The sequence below is a fragment of the Aedes aegypti genome, chromosome 3 (assembly GCF_002204515.2).
Source record: "Aedes aegypti strain LVP_AGWG chromosome 3, AaegL5.0 Primary Assembly, whole genome shotgun sequence".
In the NCBI taxonomy this organism is placed as follows: domain Eukaryota; kingdom Metazoa; phylum Arthropoda; class Insecta; order Diptera; family Culicidae; genus Aedes; species Aedes aegypti.
The window spans coordinates 287,628,250-287,649,383 of NC_035109.1; the positions used below are offsets into that span (position 1 = coordinate 287,628,250).

The following is a 21,134-nucleotide window of genomic DNA, read 5'->3' on the forward strand; positions in this document are numbered from 1 at the left end:
ACTTAAGTTCGATAATATCTAATATTTCAAATGAAAGTTAAGAGATCAAAGATATATGAAGTTGCATGTTGTAGCAGACAAAACTGTCCTATGTGATTTTCAGGATTTAATGAGTCATAGAACACTTATTCGTTAAATGGAAATATATCAATGCTTGCATATAACTGTTTCTTTTCAGAACACAATCACTTTCTATTCGAATACAACAACTCTCTCTCGTGCAGTAAAATCATAATACATATTAATTAGGCTGGCTCAGCTCAGTATAAGAGAAAAATGAAGTTGTTTGATTCCAAGGGGCACCCCCCAGGTTTATTCCTTAGGGTTAGAGGAAGATTTTCTGAAAATTTCAGTTCATTTGGTCGTTCCATGAGCTGGCGCAATTGAATTGAAGTTAATATGGGATTTTCAGCTCAATCATATGTGAAACAGCACATCATCTCCTGTTTGGGTCAGGAAAATTGTTAAGAATGCCAAAAACACTACTTGATCCCATAGCCAACAATATTGTAGAAGGTTGTATGATGAATAAAATTGAGAAAGATGGTGTTTTAACTATCTGAAGTAGATTTGCAATATCGCTTAGTATTTCTTCAACTTAGCTAGGTCATAGCCACTGAGCGCATCATAGCCACCTATGACGCTGGGCGAGCTACGGTACAAGGTACATGCATATATGTGATTGTACGGAAGTACTGATGTAAGCCTAACTTTTAGCAACTAAACTAGTATACTAGTATACTTACGCGATTAACTAGTATACTGAACGAAACAGAGACATAGGGTCAATTTTCAATATATTTGAAACGATTATCCCATACAAGCTTTGAATTGAATGCGCCAGCTGGAGGAGCAACCAAATGAGTTCAAATTTTGAGAGAGCTATTTTCTTACCCTAAGGCACATATCTACGAGGTGCTCCGTTGAGTTTTACAACTTTTTTGTTTAAGGGCCAGTTATGAATGAATGACATAATTCATAAAAATTTTGTGTAGTTTTCTCTCAATTTAATATATCAGCGTCCATTTCCGTACAAATTTAGAGTTGAAAACGATTGAAACGAAATAGAACTCTTTAACCCAATTCAACACATCAATAAAAAAAACTGCTGTGTTGATTTTTCATATTTTTCTCAATCCTAATAATACACACAAAATTCTTTATTTAGGCATTTGGTTGTTGGAAAATAGGAGGCAGGATTTGAATTTTTCAGTCTGCTAAAGACTGTGTTCTCTATTTTGTTCCATAATTGATATGCTAATGCAAAATATCCCGGAACAAGTGCAACCTAAGATTTGGCAATTCGAACAAATTGTACAGTATAATTATAAATTACAAATATTTTTAATATCTAACGGATCAGTCAACTTGACATATTTGCTGATGTGCGCACGAACAAAAATATAACAGAAACATTACTCCACTTAGCGGGGCAAGTGAGACACATACAATTTAACTTGCTAGTTTTCCTGAAAAACCAGATCGTTGGCATAAATCGAATAATTATCCTTATTTCATTCTGGAAACATATTCGATGTGAGTTCACTGTTTTAACGGTTGATTGAACAGAAAATATATTGATTCTTTTAATGCACCCTCAAATTCCACTAAATTTTTGTTAAATTTTTAAATTGTATCTTGAAAACATCCAAATCATTTTATTGGTATTAAAAAAATGCAATTCACTTTACTGAATAATTAAGTGATGAGTAAAAAATCTTTGATAACATTAGGGGTATTCACTTAACAGCGTAAACCACTGCGTAAATTGGTTATCCTAAATATTTCAAGACATTGCGTAAACTGTCAATGAAACATTTCGGGATGATCAAATTCAACGGCATATCAATCCAAGAACGCTTTGGCTGATTGACAAATGTCATTATTTTCTATTGTTAGAACAAACACGGAGAATGCATTTTTAAGTTTCGAATCAGTTGGAAGCAAGATGGGCATGCACTATAAATCAGAGCTTCACGTGGCCAAAGAAAACCTCTACCATGATCCGGAACCATATGTATCAGGATCTTGGTCGAGGACATTTATGATGGGTTTCGTGAAATTTGTTCAGAGAAAATCTCTGGGCATAGCTTGGCCATTTCATATCAATTGAGTGAGGAAAACAACAAACTAAATGTAGTGAGAGATAGTTCTCGAGTCGGGCATAAAATTTCCCCAAATCGACTCATGCGAGTCGCCAAAAACATCTTTCAAAGAAATATGGACTACTGGGCTATCTTCCACCACAAATAAGACAATTGATTATCGCCGATAATCCGGAAACAGCTACATTGGTCGTGGTATAAGCAATCATAGATGAAATTTCCAATCATCCAACTTCGCTGTTTTCGATAAAGAAGTTGTTGCGCCCACCTCTATCATTAACACCAACACTTATGACGTTACGGAATGGCAAAATTGAAGCTGGATAAACTCAAAAAAATGATCACTTTCGAGATAAAATAATAGGAGCATCATGTTTTGAAATGAAGTTTTGACGTTAACAGTACCAAGATCCAAGGTATTTAGAAGGGAGGTAATCCAATCTGCCAGATTCTTCATTCCACCATATTGAAACAACAAGTGACATCTGGCGATTTTGTTTTGCTTGCAGTTCAAGCCGCGACAAGAAAGCTCATGGAAGCGCGAGAAAATTTTCACTCAACTGCTGTTACTAGCAGTAAACTACTCCATAGAAACGGTAGCTTGAAGAACAGAGTACACAAACCCGCCAGCCAACCAGCTCGCCAGCTGTCACTTCCACTTCCCCTGCAGCTGACCTCACTTCGCACCCACTGACTGCTCAGATTGCTGAACCTCCCTTCAATTAATCTTGCCTAGATCCATAGACAACTAGATTATAAATATCAAGATTATTATAATGACAGGTTTACCGATCTTAGCAGTCAGTGTGTGCGCGGTGTGGTTAGCTGCGGGGAAGGCGGAAGTGACAGTTGGCGAGTTGGCTAGCTGGCGGGTTTGTGTACTCAACCGTTTCTATGGGGTTGTTAGGGAATGTTTATTCCAACAAACATAAACACAGTGAAGTGAAAATTTTCTCCAGCATTTTGTCGCAAATCAAATTTTCGTCTTTAATGTAGTATTCCGGTGTTTTGTGTCAAAGAAAAGCAGATTATTTGGAAAATTGGTTTACAATTGCATGTAATGCATGTAAATGTGGAAATTGCGAATAGTGCAGCGGGTGAGAGCCATCCACCAACGATGGTCTACCGATGAAAGAGAGGATGCGCCACGGTGTCGCCGTCTGACGATGACGGTTGTATTCTTGTAACTTTATCTCGTAAGTTAAATCATTCTACTATCAGCGCATTACACAGTGAAGTAAATTCAGATATTTTGTCACGTTTACCACACAGATATGGGTGTAAGAGAAACATTCTATACCTACTCTGTCACGCCATGCATCTGATATCAAAACAACCAAAACAAACTCGCCAGCTGTCACTTGAAATTTCAAAATGGCGGAATGGGAAATCTGACATACCTTGATAAATATCTCATTTGAAATTCCACCGAATCAAATAAGGAATATTTCAATAGGTCCTAAAGCCATGTCCCAATTTTAGTGCCAAACGGTTAAGTTTAGGCCAATAACACATGTTTACTCAATTTTCTAATGTTTTCCGTTAGTTTGAACGCAAAAAACATTTTTTTAGATCTTGTCACACCCCTTGGCTTAAACTCAAATTTTGGGTGTATTTTGTTTTCCGTGTCCCTTCCGAAATGTCAGATAGGAACAACCCCAGTGTTAAAACTAAAACCCCTGTGGTGTTTTTGTCGACTAAGCGAACGTCAAACATGATCTTAAGTGTCAAGGTTCATATATAGACCTAATTTTTAAATTAAAGTTTAAACATGATATAGCCGTTATTTGAGCGAGAAAAATTGCTAAAGTAGTTGCGGTAAGAGGCTCTTTCGTGTTATTGAATAAAAACAAGGTTTCATTAAAAATTTTAGAACCCAATTGAAATTTTTCATTGCTGAAGTTACGCAGAATTGTACTTTACGCGACTCTAAGCGAATACCCCTATTTTTTTAATAAAACTCCTTCTTTTTAAGAAAGTTCTGCAGGATTTTTTCAGCTGTTTCTTCCATCGGTTTCTCTGGAACATCTGTTTACAACATCTTTGAAAATTCGACCAAAAACTTCTCCAGAGATGCCTCCAGGGATTTCCCACTAAATTGTCCTCTGGGACTTTTTCAAGATTTTAACTAATTTTCAATAATTTAAATTCTTTGAAATTTGTCCAGTCATTCTTTCAGGACATGTTTTGAGGGAAACGTCAATTTTCAGATTTCAACCTCCGATGAAACTTGTACAACTTCTGAAAAAAATTACTTTAAAAAAATCATGCACTCTTGAGGAAGTTTTGAAAGATTTCCTAGATAATTTGCTAAGATAATTGAAAAAAAAATCAATCGAGTCTCTGAATAATATCTCGCATGATTTTCTAAATGGAATCCTTGGAAAACATCGGACAAAAACCCTAAACAAATTTATATACCGTTTTGTCTCAAATTCCGAACAGACTCATATTCCGAAAACTCGGTTTTTGTATGGCGATTTGGTTGAAATGTTTCGCTGAAATATGTCACCAAATAACAAAGAAATGGTAGTCAATTGCAATTAAATTTTAACGTCTCCAATATAATTTATTCCGCGGGAGTAGTGATGATTCTCTAGTTTGAGACCAGTAGATCAAGCTCAGATAAATTTACTTGCGAAATTATTCATTTGAATACGATTTATTCGTGCTGTTCGGAATTTGAATCAAGGTGTTCGGAATATGAGACAGAATGAACACAGTGTTCGGCATTTGAATCAAAATGTTGTTTCATACTTTTACTTAAAATCAATACAAAAACTAACTAAATCAATATTTTTATCGGTACACCCAACAGCTAACAGTTAGACTTCGCAAAGAAATTAAAATTTACACAAATATCAGCCAATTTATGCCAATCAGATGCATTTGAAGTCACTGTTGGCCTTAAGTGTTCGGAATATGAGTCAAAACGGTAGAAATGATCGGAGAATTTTCTACAAAATTTGCTCTAGTACCGTTTTGACTCATATTCCGAACACTTAAGGACAACAGTGACTTCAAATGCATCTGATTGGCATAAATTGGCTGATATTTGTGAAAATCTTAATTTATTCGCAAAGTCTAACTGTTAGCTGTTGGGTGTACCAATAATAATGTTGATTTAATTATTTTTTGTATTGTTTTAACGTAAAAGTATGGAACAACATTTTGACTCAAATGCCGAACACTGCGTTTATTCTGTCTCATATTCCGAACACCTTGATTCAAATTCCGAACATCACGATAAAAACGTAGTCAAATAAATAATTTCGCAAATAAATTTATCTGAGCTTGTTCTACTGGTCTCAAACTAGAGAATCACCACTACTCCCGTGGTAAAAAATATATTGGAGACGTTAAAATTGAATTGCAATTGACTGCCATTTCCTTGTTATTTGGTGACATATTTCAGCGAAACATTTCAACCCAATCGCCATACAAAAACCGAGTGTTCGGAATATGAGTCTGTTCGGAATTTGAGACAAAACGGTATAAAGTGGTGTGGAACCTCAAATAGACATTTGAAGATCTTCTTGAGAATTTTTTTGAAGAACTTCTTGGATGAAATGCTAGAGGAATTTCCAGAAAAAATCAAGAGGAAGTTGTTGGTCACAGATCTAATTTATTTGGAAGTTCATGGAAAAGTTATTAATAGTTTTTATCGAAAAACCCATCGAGGAATGTTTGGAGCAATTATTAGGAGTAACCGTGAATGCAAAGGCGTAAACGACGTTAATATTCCGCATAATAGTCTCTGAAGCCTGAAGAATTTTGCAACATAATTCACTGCAAAGAGAATAACAAAAACAAAAGACTTTAGAGACCATTTCATTGAAAAAGAAACTATAGAGACCTTGCAGAAAATCCACTGGGAATATTTTAGCAATTTCTGAAGAGTATTGCTGCAAAAATTCTTAAGGTAATAACTCCCAGAATTCTTCTAAGAACCTTCAAGGATTCTTTTTGAGAAATGGCTAAGGAGCATTCTCCACAAAAGTTTTCCATGATTCCTTATGGAATTTCTCCAGGATTTTTTGAAGGAAACTTGTTAGTGAATTTCGCCAGGAATTCACTGTGAATTTGTTCCAGAATTCTCCGAGATTTCGTCCTGAGAATTCCTTCAAATGTAGAAATCTGCCGCAGGATTCCTAAAGATTTACGGTGAAATTCGTTGAGCAATCTTTAGAGGAACTTCAATAGAAATTTTCAGAAGAATCCTCGAAGGAATTTCAAGAGGGGGGGAATCCCAGACTTCCGGGTGAAGTTTTGCGACGAATCTTCGTGCAGAACTCGGGTATAATTTCAGAGTAAACCACATAGAGGATTGTCTGGAGGAACTCTAAGAGCACCTCCTAGAGGAGTTTTATTATTGAACAGTTGAACGAGAAAACTGAAATTTAATCGCTTCTGATAATAACACAAATGATCCGAAAATGTTCCTGAATGAATTATTCCAGTAACTCCAAGGTTTTTTATTTCCGGAATAAATCGGTTTTTTTAAGGTTCTCCCAACATAAATATCTCAGCAAATTATTAAAGAAATACTCAAAAAAAATTTCAGGATATTCTTAGTCAGGGGATTCTTCACGTTAGATCACTTTTTAAAAAGCACAAACTTTAAGTACAAAAGTGTCTATTGATATAAGTAACCTTACTTGTACACCTAACTAGCAAGAACAAGAGACCGAGCCACGCTGCTGGCTCTCTTTTATTAAGAATTAGTGCACACCTTGCACATTCCTATGCCTAACACCTGATTGGTGCACCGCGTGGCGTGATACCGCCGCGTTGCGCGCCAAACGTTCCTATTGGCTAATCCACCTACCAGATTTTCCTGACTACTCCCCGTCTACTTGAAAGCCGTCCTCGGCTTTCGCGATCTTCGGCAGCTACGATCCTCCGTTGCCCCGGGCGTTCGTCGGTTTGCAGGGTCTTCATTGTTGCGGGATTAACCTCGGTTTTCTAGGCTCGGAAATGGTACTAAGTTCCTCTCTCGATTCTGGTGGCACCATCTCTTTCTTGTTGACGTCACTAATGCGTAGGATAATACCTCGGAATAGCCAAATGAAAAAGACTCCAATGCATATGATCATCGTAGTAGAGGTTGACCCGAAAGAAAGCCATTTGAAGATGTTGAGCCTTAACTGAATGTTTTCCGTGGTAAGGTTCAACTTCCTAAGGGTTTCTCGATGCTCCAGGTGAAATGTCTGTAAATACTCTAGGGGTATACGGTCTATAATTTTGGTAGCATTTACCTTTAGTCCGGTCGTTGGTAAGAATGATTTGGTTGGTATGATGGTGTCCAGGTTGACGTACTCCTCTCCGTCTATGTATACTGAGCAATTTGACATTTGGATTAGAAAGGATCCAACTAAACTTCTCGGTTCATCCAAACAGTTTGATGATATGGTAGTGTTTCCGTTGTTGATGATGACATTGACTTCATCAATTCTCTTGATGTGGTTCTTGCTGTATGCCTTTTCTATGGGACAATCGGCTGAGCTTCCACTAGTTAATTTCGTAAGGCATTCATCTGTCGGTTTGAGGTCGGAGTTGGAACAAATGTAAAGGTTTTTCAACTTTGGACATGGTGATTGAACTGTGTATGATTTGATGCCTTTAAGGAGATAATTTGACTGGATGTGGATTTTCGAACCATTATTGATGATGGGCTCTATGTAGTATAACTCGTAGTTGATGGCTTTTATCTTGGGAATCTTAAGAACGTAGATTATTTGTAGAGCATTGTGTAGGATATAAGCGCCTGCGATGTCGAGAATATCATTGGGTGAGTCTAAGCCAAGGTGGTTATCCGAGATAAAATTCCTGGCTAGCTGCAGCTCCTGTGCGGTGATGAGACGGCTGCTGGGGATATTTGCCCTAGCCAATGCAATGGCCTCTTCTATTGTTTCTAAGTGTTTTGTTAATTCATCTATGTTGAAAAGCAAGTTGACTGAACTCATCCGATCAATAATTTCGTTAGAGACATTTGAAATGAACATTGATAAAGATGTAGACATATTTTGAAATCTATTCTCAAAGTACCGGTTAATTTTGACTTGTTCGTTATTCTGGTCTATCAATAAATTTGTGGTTCTATTAATGATTCTCAAGTCTTCCGCGTCAGGGCTACCGGAGATGTATTTCCAAGCTGAACCTAAGGTTTCCCATCTCTTTCTACGTCTCGACGTAACTGGCCTTAGTTTGGTGTAAGTTTCGGTTAGTTTATTTAATTTTAGATTAATCAATGGCCCTAGTATATCATCTTTCCAAACCCTATTTTCGACTACTAGTTTAATCTGCTCGATCGCTTCCTCTATGCCCTCTAGGTTTATTCTGTGTAGAATCCTAAGGCTACTGCTGCTGATTCTAGCGTCGCCCATCATTACCACTGCAAGGGGGTTCTGCCCAAGGTCGTGGACATGTAAGAATTTTGAAGCCACCGTCGCCAAAAAACATAGTCTGAAAGTAAAATAGTTGGGTGTCAGAGAAGTTTGATGTCAGTCTTGTGTGTCTTTATGTTATGTCCGTCGGTGACAGTCTTGTCCGTCTGTTTCGTTACGTCTATCAGTCTGTATCGGTTGCCAGAAGGGTGTGGCTTAGCCTTTCCTTTGACCAATACTTGTTTTTCACTTAAAATTTTGTATTTGTTTTCATCTGCTTTAGTTTTGTCGTTCTCTTTTGTGGCCATTGCCTTGATATTGTCCCGAGCGGTTTGAATATTCCTTTGCCTCGCGAGATTAATTTCTGCAGGGATCAAGGATGAACTCGTTCCGAAAATAATTTCGCGGGGTTTCAGGTTAGTGGCGCTATGCTTCGTATCATTATAGAGCGCTGTTATAATTGCCAGTCCCTCGTAGAGAGTCAAGTTTTCGACTTTGCTACGATTAGCTAGGTACATTTCAAGCAATGTATTGTGGAATCGTTCCACAATCCCATTGCCTCTACTGTCACTAGCGAAGTGCAGAGCGACTCCTTGCCTCTCCAGAAATTCTTTGAACCGAGCATTTCTAAATCCTGTTGCCTGGTCACAAGTAATCATTTTCGGCAATCCGAAGATTTTGAAATACTCGATTAGTGCTTCTGTTAGCTCTTCAGTGCTTTCGCTGGAGATTTGATATAATTGCGCAAATTTGGAGAAGGAATCTACGACGGTTAGAAATTTCTGAGTCTCTTTAACGTATACGTCAATAAAGACGTTTCCAAAAGGCTCGTCGTATATTCTTCTCGAAATTGGAATTTTGAATGGTCTTCTTTCGTACTTTGCGAATTTGCACTCTTCGCAATTTTTTACGAAGGTTTTGACTTTACCCAACATACCAGGAAAGTAAGCAGATTTTCTCACTTCCTCGTACGTTAGTTTGTAATTCCTACGGTTGAAATTATGCGATTTGCGTATAAAATCCTGTTGGTCCATGGCTGAAATGAGATCAGGTAATAGAATGTTAGAATAGTGTATCTTTAAATTTTTATTAAAATCTGTTTCGATGATTTCCTTACAAATCTTAATTATCTCTAACGGTCCAAAAATGCCGTTACTTGCGGCTGGATCTAAATATTTTTTGATTATAGCCGCCAATTCATCTCTTGAATAATTTGACTTGTGAAAGATATGCCTTCTTTGGCCGGGGAACTTAAGTTGTTTTGGGGTTTTTGGTAGTGGCCAATTTAGAATAGCCTCTATCTTACTGGGGTTTGGTTTCACCCCTTCTGTGGTAACAACGTGACCGAGGAACTCGACCTCCTTGCGGAGAAATTCCGACTTGTCGCATTGCACCTTTAGATTTGCATCGCGTAATGTCTCTAGGACTTTCGCGATGTCCTTAACATGCTCCTTCAGAGAGGATGAGAATATTATGATGTCGTCCATATAGACAAAACATCTTATTCCCAGGTGTTTCCGAAGGACAGAGTCCATAAGCCTCTGGAATGTTGCAGGGGCATTCTTTAGGCCAAATGGCATTCGAACGAATTCGAATTTGCCGTGGTCTATATTAAATGCAGTTTTTGGGATGTCTTTCGGATCTATTTCGATCTGGTGAAATCCACTGGCCAGATCTAATACTGTGAAATATTGGGCCTTTCCGAGCCGGTCTAGTATTTCACTGATTTCTGGGATAGGGTATCGATCTGCAGGAGTTTTCTCATTTAACTTCCTGTAGTCTACTACTATCCGGTATTTCTTTTTTCCGGAGTTATCCATTTTTTTGGGTACCACCCAGATGGGTGATGTCCAAGGAGACGATGACTCTCTAATTATACCCGAATCAAGCATCTTTCGAACTTGATCGGATACTTCATCCCTTAGATGATAAGGGTATTTATAGGTTTTTTGGTGCACTGGCTTATCATCGCTAGTTTCAATTCGATGCTTAACCTCGTGCGTGAACGTCAGTTTTTGGCCTTCACTAAAGAAAACGTCCTTGAAAGGTTTGAGCGTTTTTACTAGCTCACGTTTTTCTTCCTCGTTCATGTGACTTGCATTGAAGTTAATTTTGCAACAAGTCTCATTCTGATTCAAAAGAAACTTTTCGTTTGCAAATGGTTTCATATTGGCTTTCACACCTGGTTTAACAGTGGATAAGTGGACAGAAGCTTGGTGTCCCTTGGCGGAATATAAGCCAGGTTTCAGCGAAATGCTTGGGGTGAGGTTTATTTCATCCTCGATTAGAAATGTGCCATCTGCCGTAGTGCAAATGGTTACCATCTGATCGGTCTGTTCATGAAAGTTCATCGAAGAGGGATAGTATCGTGCGAGTTGATACTTTTTATCACCTACTACAAGCTGGTGGTTTTTGGAGTCAATCAAGGCTTTCATCGATGCTATGTTTTCATACCCGATTAGGCCGTCGAAAAAATGATGAAATTTGAAGACATGATAGGGGAGCTATGTGCTGAATGCCTCCGAAAAGAGGTTAGCGTGAACTACCTTGTCAATAAGGAATTTTCCATTTTTATTTGAAACAATTGAAGGAGACTTCGCTTTGGAAGATTTTTTAACATGTTCGGGGTTAATATATGATTTATTAGCCCCAGTGTCGATTAAAAAGTTGAGGTACCCTTTTGTGGTAGGAAACCTCAGGTATGGTATAAAGTTTAAATCGGTCGTTCCTTGTTCTTGACCTTCTGAAAATTTAGCTCATCGCATTCTGCGTCACTGTCCAATGTATCGTATTCTTCCTTCTGTTCCTCTTCTTCAGGTTCACTTATGATATCATTCTCCTCCGTGTGATTAGTTTCGGCCCTGGGCTTACTGTAGAACGGTTTTTTATGTTTATGAAAGGTGTTGGGTTGCGAAGCGCTAGCTTGTGGGGGACGAGAATCGTTTGCCTGTGCATTCTGTGATTTGTATGGAGTAAATTTGCTTGAATACGTTTGCTTCTGAATGGGTTTCCTAGTTTCGGCGTTTTGATTGATAACGACGGATTGATAAGCGTCGTCAAGGGATTTTGGTTTAGAATTGCGGATAATTGAAGCTAATGGTTCACTGATCCCATCTAAAAATTTGGTCACTGTAAGGATCTCCAGCAGTTCGGTTGTGCTTAATGGGTGGAGCTGTAGGTTTGACTTCAGCTTCGTATTTAATTCTTTTATCTCATTAAAATACTTGCTGTTGCTTCTATCACCCTTGCGTATATGAAACAATTGGTTAAGATTTGTTACGAAATCTCTTTGATCGCCAAAATTGTCCCGAAGAATTTGTTTCAACTCTTGTATTGTGTCTGGATTGCCGTTTGCACAAACAACTGTACGGGCTTCCCCTCTTAATTTATTTTTTATAGCCCTTAAGTAGTGGGCGTTTATAGAATCTGGAGCACCATTCTCTCCTTTAATTTTGAACTCTTCGAAAAGTTCATCTACTTCCTGGAGCCAGGCATTTAATTCTTTTTTATTGCCTGTGTATTCGGACAATTGTTTAATTGGGTCGGGAATATGGTAAGCATTTCCCGTCCCTTGAACGAGGGCTTGAAGCTGTGCGATCTGATCCCTCAACTGCTCAAGTTCACTGCTGTTGTCACGATCGCGTGGCATTTTTACGGATAGAAAGTAAGGCTGGTATAGGCGGGAATTATTACTTACGATAAAATCCGTAGCATCTATTCCGGTTCTGTGAGCGGCTTAAATGTTGTCGTCCGTCTGGTCGATGTCGCTGCGGTGCTCGAAGGATGGTTCCTCGTGCTGATGCGGAGCGTGATGCGATTCCTCTGGAGCTGTTACACTAAGCACTTTAACAACACTCACTTTATAAATATCCCACTTCTGACACCAGTCAGGGGATTCTTCACGTTAGATCACTTTTTAAAAAGCACAAACTTTAAGTACAAAAGTGTCTATTGATATAAGTAACCTTACTTGTACACCTAACTAGCAAGAACAAGAGACCGAGCCACGCTGCTGGCTCTCTTTTATTAAGAATTAGTGCACACCTTGCACATTCCTATGCCTAACACCTGATTGGTGCACCGCGTGGCGTGATACCGCCGCGTTGCGCGCCAAACGTTCCTATTGGCTAATCCACCTACCAGATTTTCCTGACTCTTCAACAATTTATTTCGGTAATTACTCTGGAATTACCCCTAGATTTCCATAAAAAGTTCCCCTGAAAATTAGTCGGAAAATCTCCAAAAAATCTTCGGAAAATTAGTGCAGAAAATCATAAAAAAGTTTTTCAGGGTTTTTATGGGGAGTTTTCCTTCAAGGATTCATCAAAGATTTTCAGGAATTCCTACAGAAATCTTATGGTAATACTTCAAGGAATCGTTCTGATAATTCCTACAAAATTTCTTCTGGGATCTCTTCTAGAAATTATACCGGCTATTTCTTTATGAAATTCTCGATAAATGTCCTAGACAATTATTTAGAAATGTCTAAGAAAATTCCTCCAGAAAGTCTCCAAGAGTTCCTACGGGAATTTACCCAGAAAGTTTCTCCATAAGTTCCTCGGAAAATTCGTCCAGTAATTCCCGCTAGAAATTTCTTCTGAGGAATATTTAGGGAATATTTATGGATATTCCTCCATGAATTCTTTCAAGGATTCTTTAAGGAATTTTGCCAAGAAATCTCCGAAGATTCTTACGAAAATTCTTTCAGAAGTTATTTCAGGAATGCTTTCGGAAATTTCTCCATGAAATCCTGTTCAAGTTCCTCTAAAAAGTTCATTCCGAAATTCATCCACCTCTGAATATTCCTCCAAAATGATCCTTCAGGTAAATTCTTCGGAAAATTCTTCAAGCAATTCTTTCATAAATTCCTTGGAAAGTTACTGCACGATTCTTTTTTCAGAGTATAAATTGACGCTTATTTTGAGCTGTTCGGTAATCCTGCAGATTGGATTATTAAATTAATTAACTCATTACGCGTGGTAAAGATGGACAGAGCGAGCGCGATTTGTTTAGTGTTGAAACTGTTTGCCCACATCTTTACTCGTCCACAATACATTTCGCATAAGGACGTTTCGCATACGGACGTTTGGCATGATGAACATTTCGCATAAAGCAGTTTCATACAAGAACATGTAGCATTTTAAAGAAGGCATATAATTCTGATTATGCCAAATATCCATTATGCCAAACGTCCGTATGCGAAACGTCCTAATGCGAAACGTCTTTATGCGAAATGTCCCACCCCCTTGTGGAAGCAATGTAGGTACGATAGGCAAACAGTTTCAACACTAAACAAATCGCGCTCGCACTACACTGAATTGAAAAGACAAATAGGCAGCTATGAAAGTATATTTACCAATCTGTGTTTTAACAGAAACACCCAATGTTTCAACAACTTTCGTTTCAAATGTCAATAATTAGTTAATCATTTTTAAGAATGAGCATTCCCATTCAATATACAGTGGGATTCCGTTTTTGGCAACAAAGTCGAAATTTTCAGTTGCCAAAAACGGAACCGTGCCAAAATCGGAACCCATTTTTTCAATTTCAAAAATATAATTTTGACGTTGTTCCATCATAATTATGGAACCAAATGATGACCAGACTTCCGAACGGTTCATTTCGAAGTAGATTTCCGTAGGATTGGACTATGTTATAAATTTGAAGATTCGTCATATTTATTTTGACAGGGGTTCTACACATTTTTTATAGCTGAAATATCTTCAATGATGTTTTATAAACTTTATGTATACTATTTGTATACCTAGGTCATGTAGAACAATAATCGCATAAGCGACCTTTGTTCAAGAACAGAACAATTCCTCAAAGTAGTGTAAGAATACAGAAATTTCATTGATAGCGTATTTACAAAAAAAAAGTTCTAGGTGTTTCAAAACTGAATGATTCTTCTTAAGTAAACTTGAAAAAACGGTTTCTATTTTAATCCCAACCGTCAAATTTTGAAATATTCGATAATTTGAAAATGATTATTTTAAATTAAATTTCTTGCATAGTAAGGTATCTGATATCAAATGATTGACTACAGTACACAAAGACAGCTGAAATCATTTGCTGTACCAATAAAAAACTATTATATTTTTATGAAGATAATATTGACAAAGCCTTCAATATGATTTTACATAGAAATGTGGGCTTCGTAGCCGTAAGGTCTGCGGCGTCAATCGTTTAGGCGTATTGTACTACGGGGTGTAGGTTCGATTTCGTGAAGGTTCGCCCCTTGTCGGAGCAATCTTTTCAATTTCAGGAATCAAAAATTCTTCATCTTCATTGAATGGTTGTTCCGTCTGTTCGTTGTATAATAAAAGTGCAGCCTTTGGTTTAAGACGGTGTATATTGTCTTTCAAATATGGATGAAAAATTCATCTGAAAATTATTACAAAATGGTATAGAACCCGTTTGTGTTCTATACTTGCTTGCTAAGAATCCACAGAATCTTACTTAGTATTCTTTGGATCTTACTTAGGAGCCGGATAGGAATTCACATCTACCCAAGAGCTTGCTGATAATTTTGAAGATAGTGCTTAAACTTTCAAAATTCCGCTGCGATATTGCTGAAAATTCTCAAGTTTCCGATCGAAATTGTAAAAAGTTCATAAGGACTTTCCAGAGTGCCACTAGCAATTCCCACATTCCTCTGAAAATCTATTCAGAATCCTCAAGATCTTACCAAAGATATTCAAAATACAATTAAGAATCCGCAGTATTCCTCTAAAAATTTACAGGCTGCCTTAGAAATCTTAGGAGTTTACAATGAAACGACAGATTTTGCACAGCATCCACTATATACATTATCAGGTTCCCGCGAGAAACCTCTAAGTAATAACCGATAGAAATTCCCAAATTTCGCTCAGTATTTCCAAGAATTCACTGAAAATTCTTAGAAGCTGATATAAAAAAAGAGTCAAAAAACTAAAGGATTCTCCAGAATCCAGTTAGACAACCCCTCGACTCAGCCAGGGGCCACAAGGATCTCGTAAGGAACATTTTGATAATACCATGCGGCAGGCATACTTGAATTAAATCTTGATATGGCACGTAGTATACTCTAACTTGAGTAATACTAGAATAGAATGTTGGATCGTTTCTTAAAAAAGAGATTTGCATCTTTTGCTGTGGTGTGTTCTATACAAGCAATGCATGTAATTCTACAATAAAAGGAACAGTGAACTGAAATGGCGAAACGAATTTGTAGATGAAAACTCTGTGTGATTTTTAGACTTTTCGTTCCTGTCAATGTTGCTTTGTGAAGAAAAGCTGTTCCAAATCTGAAGAAAACTGACTTTTACTAATTACAATTATCTACCGGCATACTTAAGTGAGCTGGTCATAAAGCGTGAATGCCTGAGAAAATATGTTGGAACTCTAGTTGATACTCATAGAGATTAATGACTTCATGAAACGTTGCGACTATACGGCCATTTAGAATTAAATAAACGCATACGGTGCTCCTAGAAGTTGGTGACATTTTGTGAAATATCGGCGAAAATTGAACTCTGGTATGCGGTAAGCGTGAAGCTGGATTGTTTTTCAAATGATTAAAACGAACGACACAATAATATTTACAGAAAAATACAAATTTTAATGATATTGAAAAATGTTGCCAAAAACGGATCCATTTTGTTGCCAAAATCGGGGGGTGCCAAAAACGGAGCATGCCAAAAACGGAGCGTGCCAAAAACGGAATCCCACTGTATAAAAAAAATATTAAGATCTATCAGAGAAATGTAATCTCATAACAATTTAATTAGTATAGTTTACACCAACTTTCACTGTTTCAGCCATAGTGGTGGTTTATTTGATTAAATTGTTCAGTTAAAATTCAAAATAAAAGGATATGACATGTTACTAGAAATGGGTGCGTTTTCTGATGGTTTTCTGTTCCTGTTGGGAGTTTCCACTGATGAAGAGCCGGAGACGAAGTTACCTTCGGTGATATTAGCATAGGTATGTCCATTTGAATTAAAATAGTTCGAGAGATTTCCCGTAAGAAGAAAATTTGAAGGGGAGGAGTTTAAATTACTAGCGACATCATTTGCATAGGAATTTTATTGGTTATTTCTATTCGAAATTAAAAGATTCAAACGGTTACTCAACGGAAGAAAATTAGCTTGTGAATGAGTAATAATAAGAAAAAAAGAATTGATTGCGATTCTGCCTGGGGAATTCCAGCAACGATAAACGTTGCCGTTCATCTGCCTGGTACAAACCTCAACGATTCGTTTGCGCGAAGGGCAATCCCTTAAGTTAGATTTATGGTTGCCCTCGCAATTTGCGCAAATAAACTTTATACCATCTTTTTTCACAGGACCTTAGCGTGAGAAAAACCTCCGTGAATTATACATTTAGCATCTATGCAGCAATATTTGGTTCCATGACCCCACTTCTGGCACCGACAACATTGAGTGGGGTTCTGGAAATTTCCTCTAGATTTCTGGAAATGTTCACATATTACACGGACATCGAACATAAGTCTTGCTTTTTCTAAAGCTTCAATATTATTTAAATCTCTTTTCTTAATGTGCTCTAAATAATATTCTTGAGAAAGCCCTTTCCTATGAATGTCAGATTGGGTCGTTTTTTCGATAATGATTTCTTGAATTGGAGAAAATCAAAGAAAATCATTTATTCCAAATTTGATCCCTTCAGGTAGACTTATCATTACAACCTTGAACATACGTACAGTTTTTGGACGTATGTGAAAAATGTGTGCCTCTTCTCTCAAAATGTTTGAGACGTAGTTCACAATCTTAATGGTTTCCGTCAAATCGCGGCAGTCTCCTTTTTACGATTTGAAAGTAAACTTCGATTTCCTCAATAGAATTCAAGATCTTCTGCCAAAATCCACCAAATTCAGAAATACTGACCAGGATTGGCGATACTCTTTTTGCTCCTTCTCTTGAATCCAAGAACTGCTTCTGCTAGGTGCTTAGAAAAATTGTCTAAAATATCGAACAGGTTGCTCATTTCAATTCAATCTTCAACATTATCCACTTCACTCTTGGAAGGAAACGAAAGGGGAAGTTTATCATGTGATATGATAAGAGTGCTCAATTGCTCTAAAAGGTTAAGATATCAATGCTCTTGTTTGTTTTTGATCCAAACAAAAAAGTATACAAGCTTTGAATCGTGTTCACTATCGAGCTTAACAGTCTGAAAATAGAACGATTCTCTAATACATTTACAAATGTGAATTTTTATTACGACAAAATTTCATGCAATAATTTGCAATACAATTTATTGCATCATTTTCGCATGATAGTGTAATTTTTGCGTGGTTTAATCGAGTAACTGAAATGAAGTCATTTTTTATTATTTTTATTTATGACATTACACCAGAAGGGTGCATGCATGTCGTAAATGAAGTCCGTTTAAAAAGTGTATTATCTCACATAAACTGTGAAAAGTTTATGCTGTTAGTCCGAAGAAAACATTCAGTGTTTGTAGTGAAATTATTTGGATCACCCACCTGCCTATTAGTAAGGTCTTGAACTAAACCCAAACCTCTGAGCAGTTCTAACATTTTGTACCCTTCCATTTCGAACATTCTCCCTTCGCAGTGGTCGTACGCAATGATAATACACGCATTCAGCAAAAGTCAGCATACTAGCACCCAGTAGCAGCGCGAATATTCCACCCAATTTGGCCACGGCATCAGTAATGCCCATCAACTCACGTCTCCACATGGGTAGATAGTGACGAGCTTTTAGGCCAACAAACATCACTGCGGCATCCATTCTGGAAAGCGACAGAGTAAACGATAAGACAAGCTTCAGCCAGCGCAAACAAAGCAATACATACTGATCATACTCAAACGCAGGCATTCTCATGGCAGTCGCCAATTCGTGAAAGTTGAATGGAAACTGAGACATCTCCACGTCGTATTCCAGCGAGTTGCACGGCGGCAAACAGTTGCACTTGTTTCCGCTCAATGCGTTCGCCACCTTATGACGGTACATGTCCTGGTAGATGTTGAAGTAGCAATCTATTTTACTTGCATCGCAAACCTTCGTATCGGCGGTTCGGGGCATGGAAAACTTCACACAGTGACACTTTTCCAGTGTGAAGTTTGCAATGCACTCCAGGAAGCAATTGTTTGAACTGTAAGTCCTAAAGAATCGTAGAGGTCGTTCGTCGTTGAAGAAGCATCTTCGTCTGAAACGGTTGAGTATCCAGTGCATTACTAATTTCATGAATAATACGTTTCAAAGTTCATACCTTGACGGAGCAACCGATCTAAGTTCCTGGGAAGTTTTCGTTATACGCGGAGTTATAGTAAGAGTTATAGAGTTCAGAGTGTTTAGTCGATAAAATTTATCGCCAGTTAACGGAATTTCTCCAGGTGAATGGACGGCGAATTTATATCCGGTGTATGGACCCTGAAATTTGAGATTGTTTTCACTTCAATATGGTACAGCGAAGTATTTCAAAATAACCCTGCACAGGAACTCCTGATCGATTTTCCGCACCATTGGCATTACGGTTAATCCGGCTTGAAACCCATTAGATAATGCTCGACGAGGGAAAGCGTACAATCCAGCCTGCGGTTCATAGCCTGTTTCCAGCGACCATCTGGATTGCACAGCTTCTGTACCGAAGCTTGTGAAATCACGTGAAATCGCATTCGTTCGATACGTTTCATTCGAAAGTAGTTCGTTAAAGGTGTAGCATATTCCGTCGTCTACCAGGGTTTCCGTAAAAAGATGTCTACAAGGTACCCGCTTCGTTTGCCACAAACACATCAACAGCGTTTCCTCAAAAGGAAGGGATATATTCTGCAGTGTTTCAACTATAGATTCATCCGCGACGGCACTGTAATTCCTCCAATGGTTGGAACATGGGCAAACGTGAGCCAGCGCTCGCAACTGCTTTTCTCTGTTGAAAAGAATAATAGTTTCGCATAAGTAGGGAGAATCATTTCGTAAACTCAACGTACTTCACTTCATCGAGGGGCGCACCCTTACTCACAATTTCATAAACTTCCGAAAGATTGAATGCTTCTACGCGTGTTTTCGTCAATGGACAAATCGTTATCGCCGGAAAAGGGATTGTCGAAACCGGTGAAAATCTAGGAGCATATGCGATGACCACGGGATTCTCGCGCCATTTCGTGTATACGTTGCTTACTGATAACCAACATGCTACGGCAGTAGCTATAATACAGGCGAACCAAAATATTCTACAATTAGACGTTCATGAAAAATACATCCACGGCTAATGCCCTCGAAATAGTGACCTCTCAAATAATGTCAGCCTTCGATTGGCGAGATGTGCGTAAGCACGTATCGAATTTTCCTTTTGCCATTCTTTATTCAGGCGCTTCCACGTGGAAATTATCCGACACATCAAGGTCTACGGTGTTAACTTGCTAACCATTCGTCAAATAATGCGATAGAGATTAGGGTTTGAAGTAACTGCATTGATGATTATTACATTAATTATTCAACGAAGCAGCAGAAGACCTGTTTTGCTTCGTTGAACTTGTAGTTAGACTAAAATGCTTATATGTCACGAAACATTCAAGCTGGGGGAGTGGTGGTAAATTAAACATGTCGAGTGTTCATTTATATGCTTCCAGTTATTATTCGTTGTGAATGAGTGAGATAAGATATGGATGAATTAAGCCACGCCTCATATATTCTTGAGCACAAATCTAAATAACCTTTTCGTTGAAAATGTGATCGATTGTCAACAACAGCGAGTAACCTTTGAAGAAAAATGTTTAAAATGCACTAACATCTTAGTTTCTTCTTCCTCATCATCTTGATTTTACGCTTTATCTGAGACAGAGCCAATTTGTCATAAAAACACAAGGAATAACTAGAAGCCCCCAGGGGATTGGATCTCAGAGTTTCTTAGAAGACTTACAAGGTTCCTAGGTTTTGCAAGACCTTTCCATGGATTTCCAAGTGTTCTGCATTTGGTCTGTCCAGCTAGGTCATTGAGCTCCACGCCTTCTGGTATCAATCGAATCCGAATCAAAGACTTCCAGATTTAGCCACCTTCAGAACGCCCTTATTCTAGCACACGCTTGATATATGGTCTTATCACACGACATGTTTAAACACCACATGTACTTGCAGGACCTTCTCAGGCATAGTCCACGTTTTGTGGACATTGAGGGCTCATGGGTTGTACGACATTTCCCAAACACGAATTTCCCAGAATGACATTCCCCAGAACTCCATTCTCCAGAATAGGGCATTCCTCAGAAAAAAAGAGATTTTTGGGCTGTTAAAACCCAGGTAAATGGTAAATAGTAAATAGTGAACACATTCAAATGGAAAATTCGTGGAAAACCAATTTTTTGTTTTCATATGTAAAACATGTTTGTCATGTTTTTTTTAAACGACAAGACTTCCGGTTTATTGCAGTCTATCAATTATTAAATGGACAATCTTTAAATCAAAAAAATCATCAAATACAGCACCATCTATGGCCAGAAATGTAATGAGTTTCGTTTGGACGATTTTCTACTTGCAAACTTCAAGCTCGTTTAACCCTTCCTTAGAGCTGATGGATTCTGCCCAAATGTTCACAGTAGTAGTTTTCTGTAAATATAAATTATCAAAGACAAGGGAAAATTTCTACTGTATTTATATTTCATTGTTCTTCATAATTACGA

The 21,134-nt window shown here is 37.9% G+C and overlaps 2 protein-coding genes across 4 annotated transcripts in view; one reads left to right on the top strand and one right to left on the bottom strand.

The window, feature by feature from the left end:
• LOC5574236 overlaps nt 1–21,134 on the top strand; it is a 162,063-nt gene that overhangs the window by 16,527 nt on the left and 124,402 nt on the right. The window lies entirely within an intron of this gene.
• LOC5574235 (pickpocket protein 28) lies at nt 17,448–20,559 on the bottom strand. Of its 3 annotated transcripts, XM_021855909.1 has the most exons (6): nt 19,746–20,559; nt 19,446–19,688; nt 18,946–19,384; nt 18,728–18,888; nt 18,311–18,664; nt 17,448–18,247 (listed from the first exon to the last, which is right to left on the bottom strand). In XM_021855909.1, exons 1-6 carry the CDS (start codon nt 19,853–19,855, stop codon nt 17,986–17,988), a joined length of 1,569 nt encoding a protein of 522 aa, XP_021711601.1. In that variant the 5' UTR covers nt 19,856–20,559; the 3' UTR covers nt 17,448–17,985. The 3 variants fall into 3 exon arrangements, with proteins under 3 accessions (XP_021711601.1, XP_001661289.1, XP_021711602.1); XM_001661239.2 differs by having other exon boundaries at nt 17,448–18,664; XM_021855910.1 differs by lacking the exon at nt 19,746–20,559 and having other exon boundaries at nt 17,448–18,664; nt 19,478–19,554.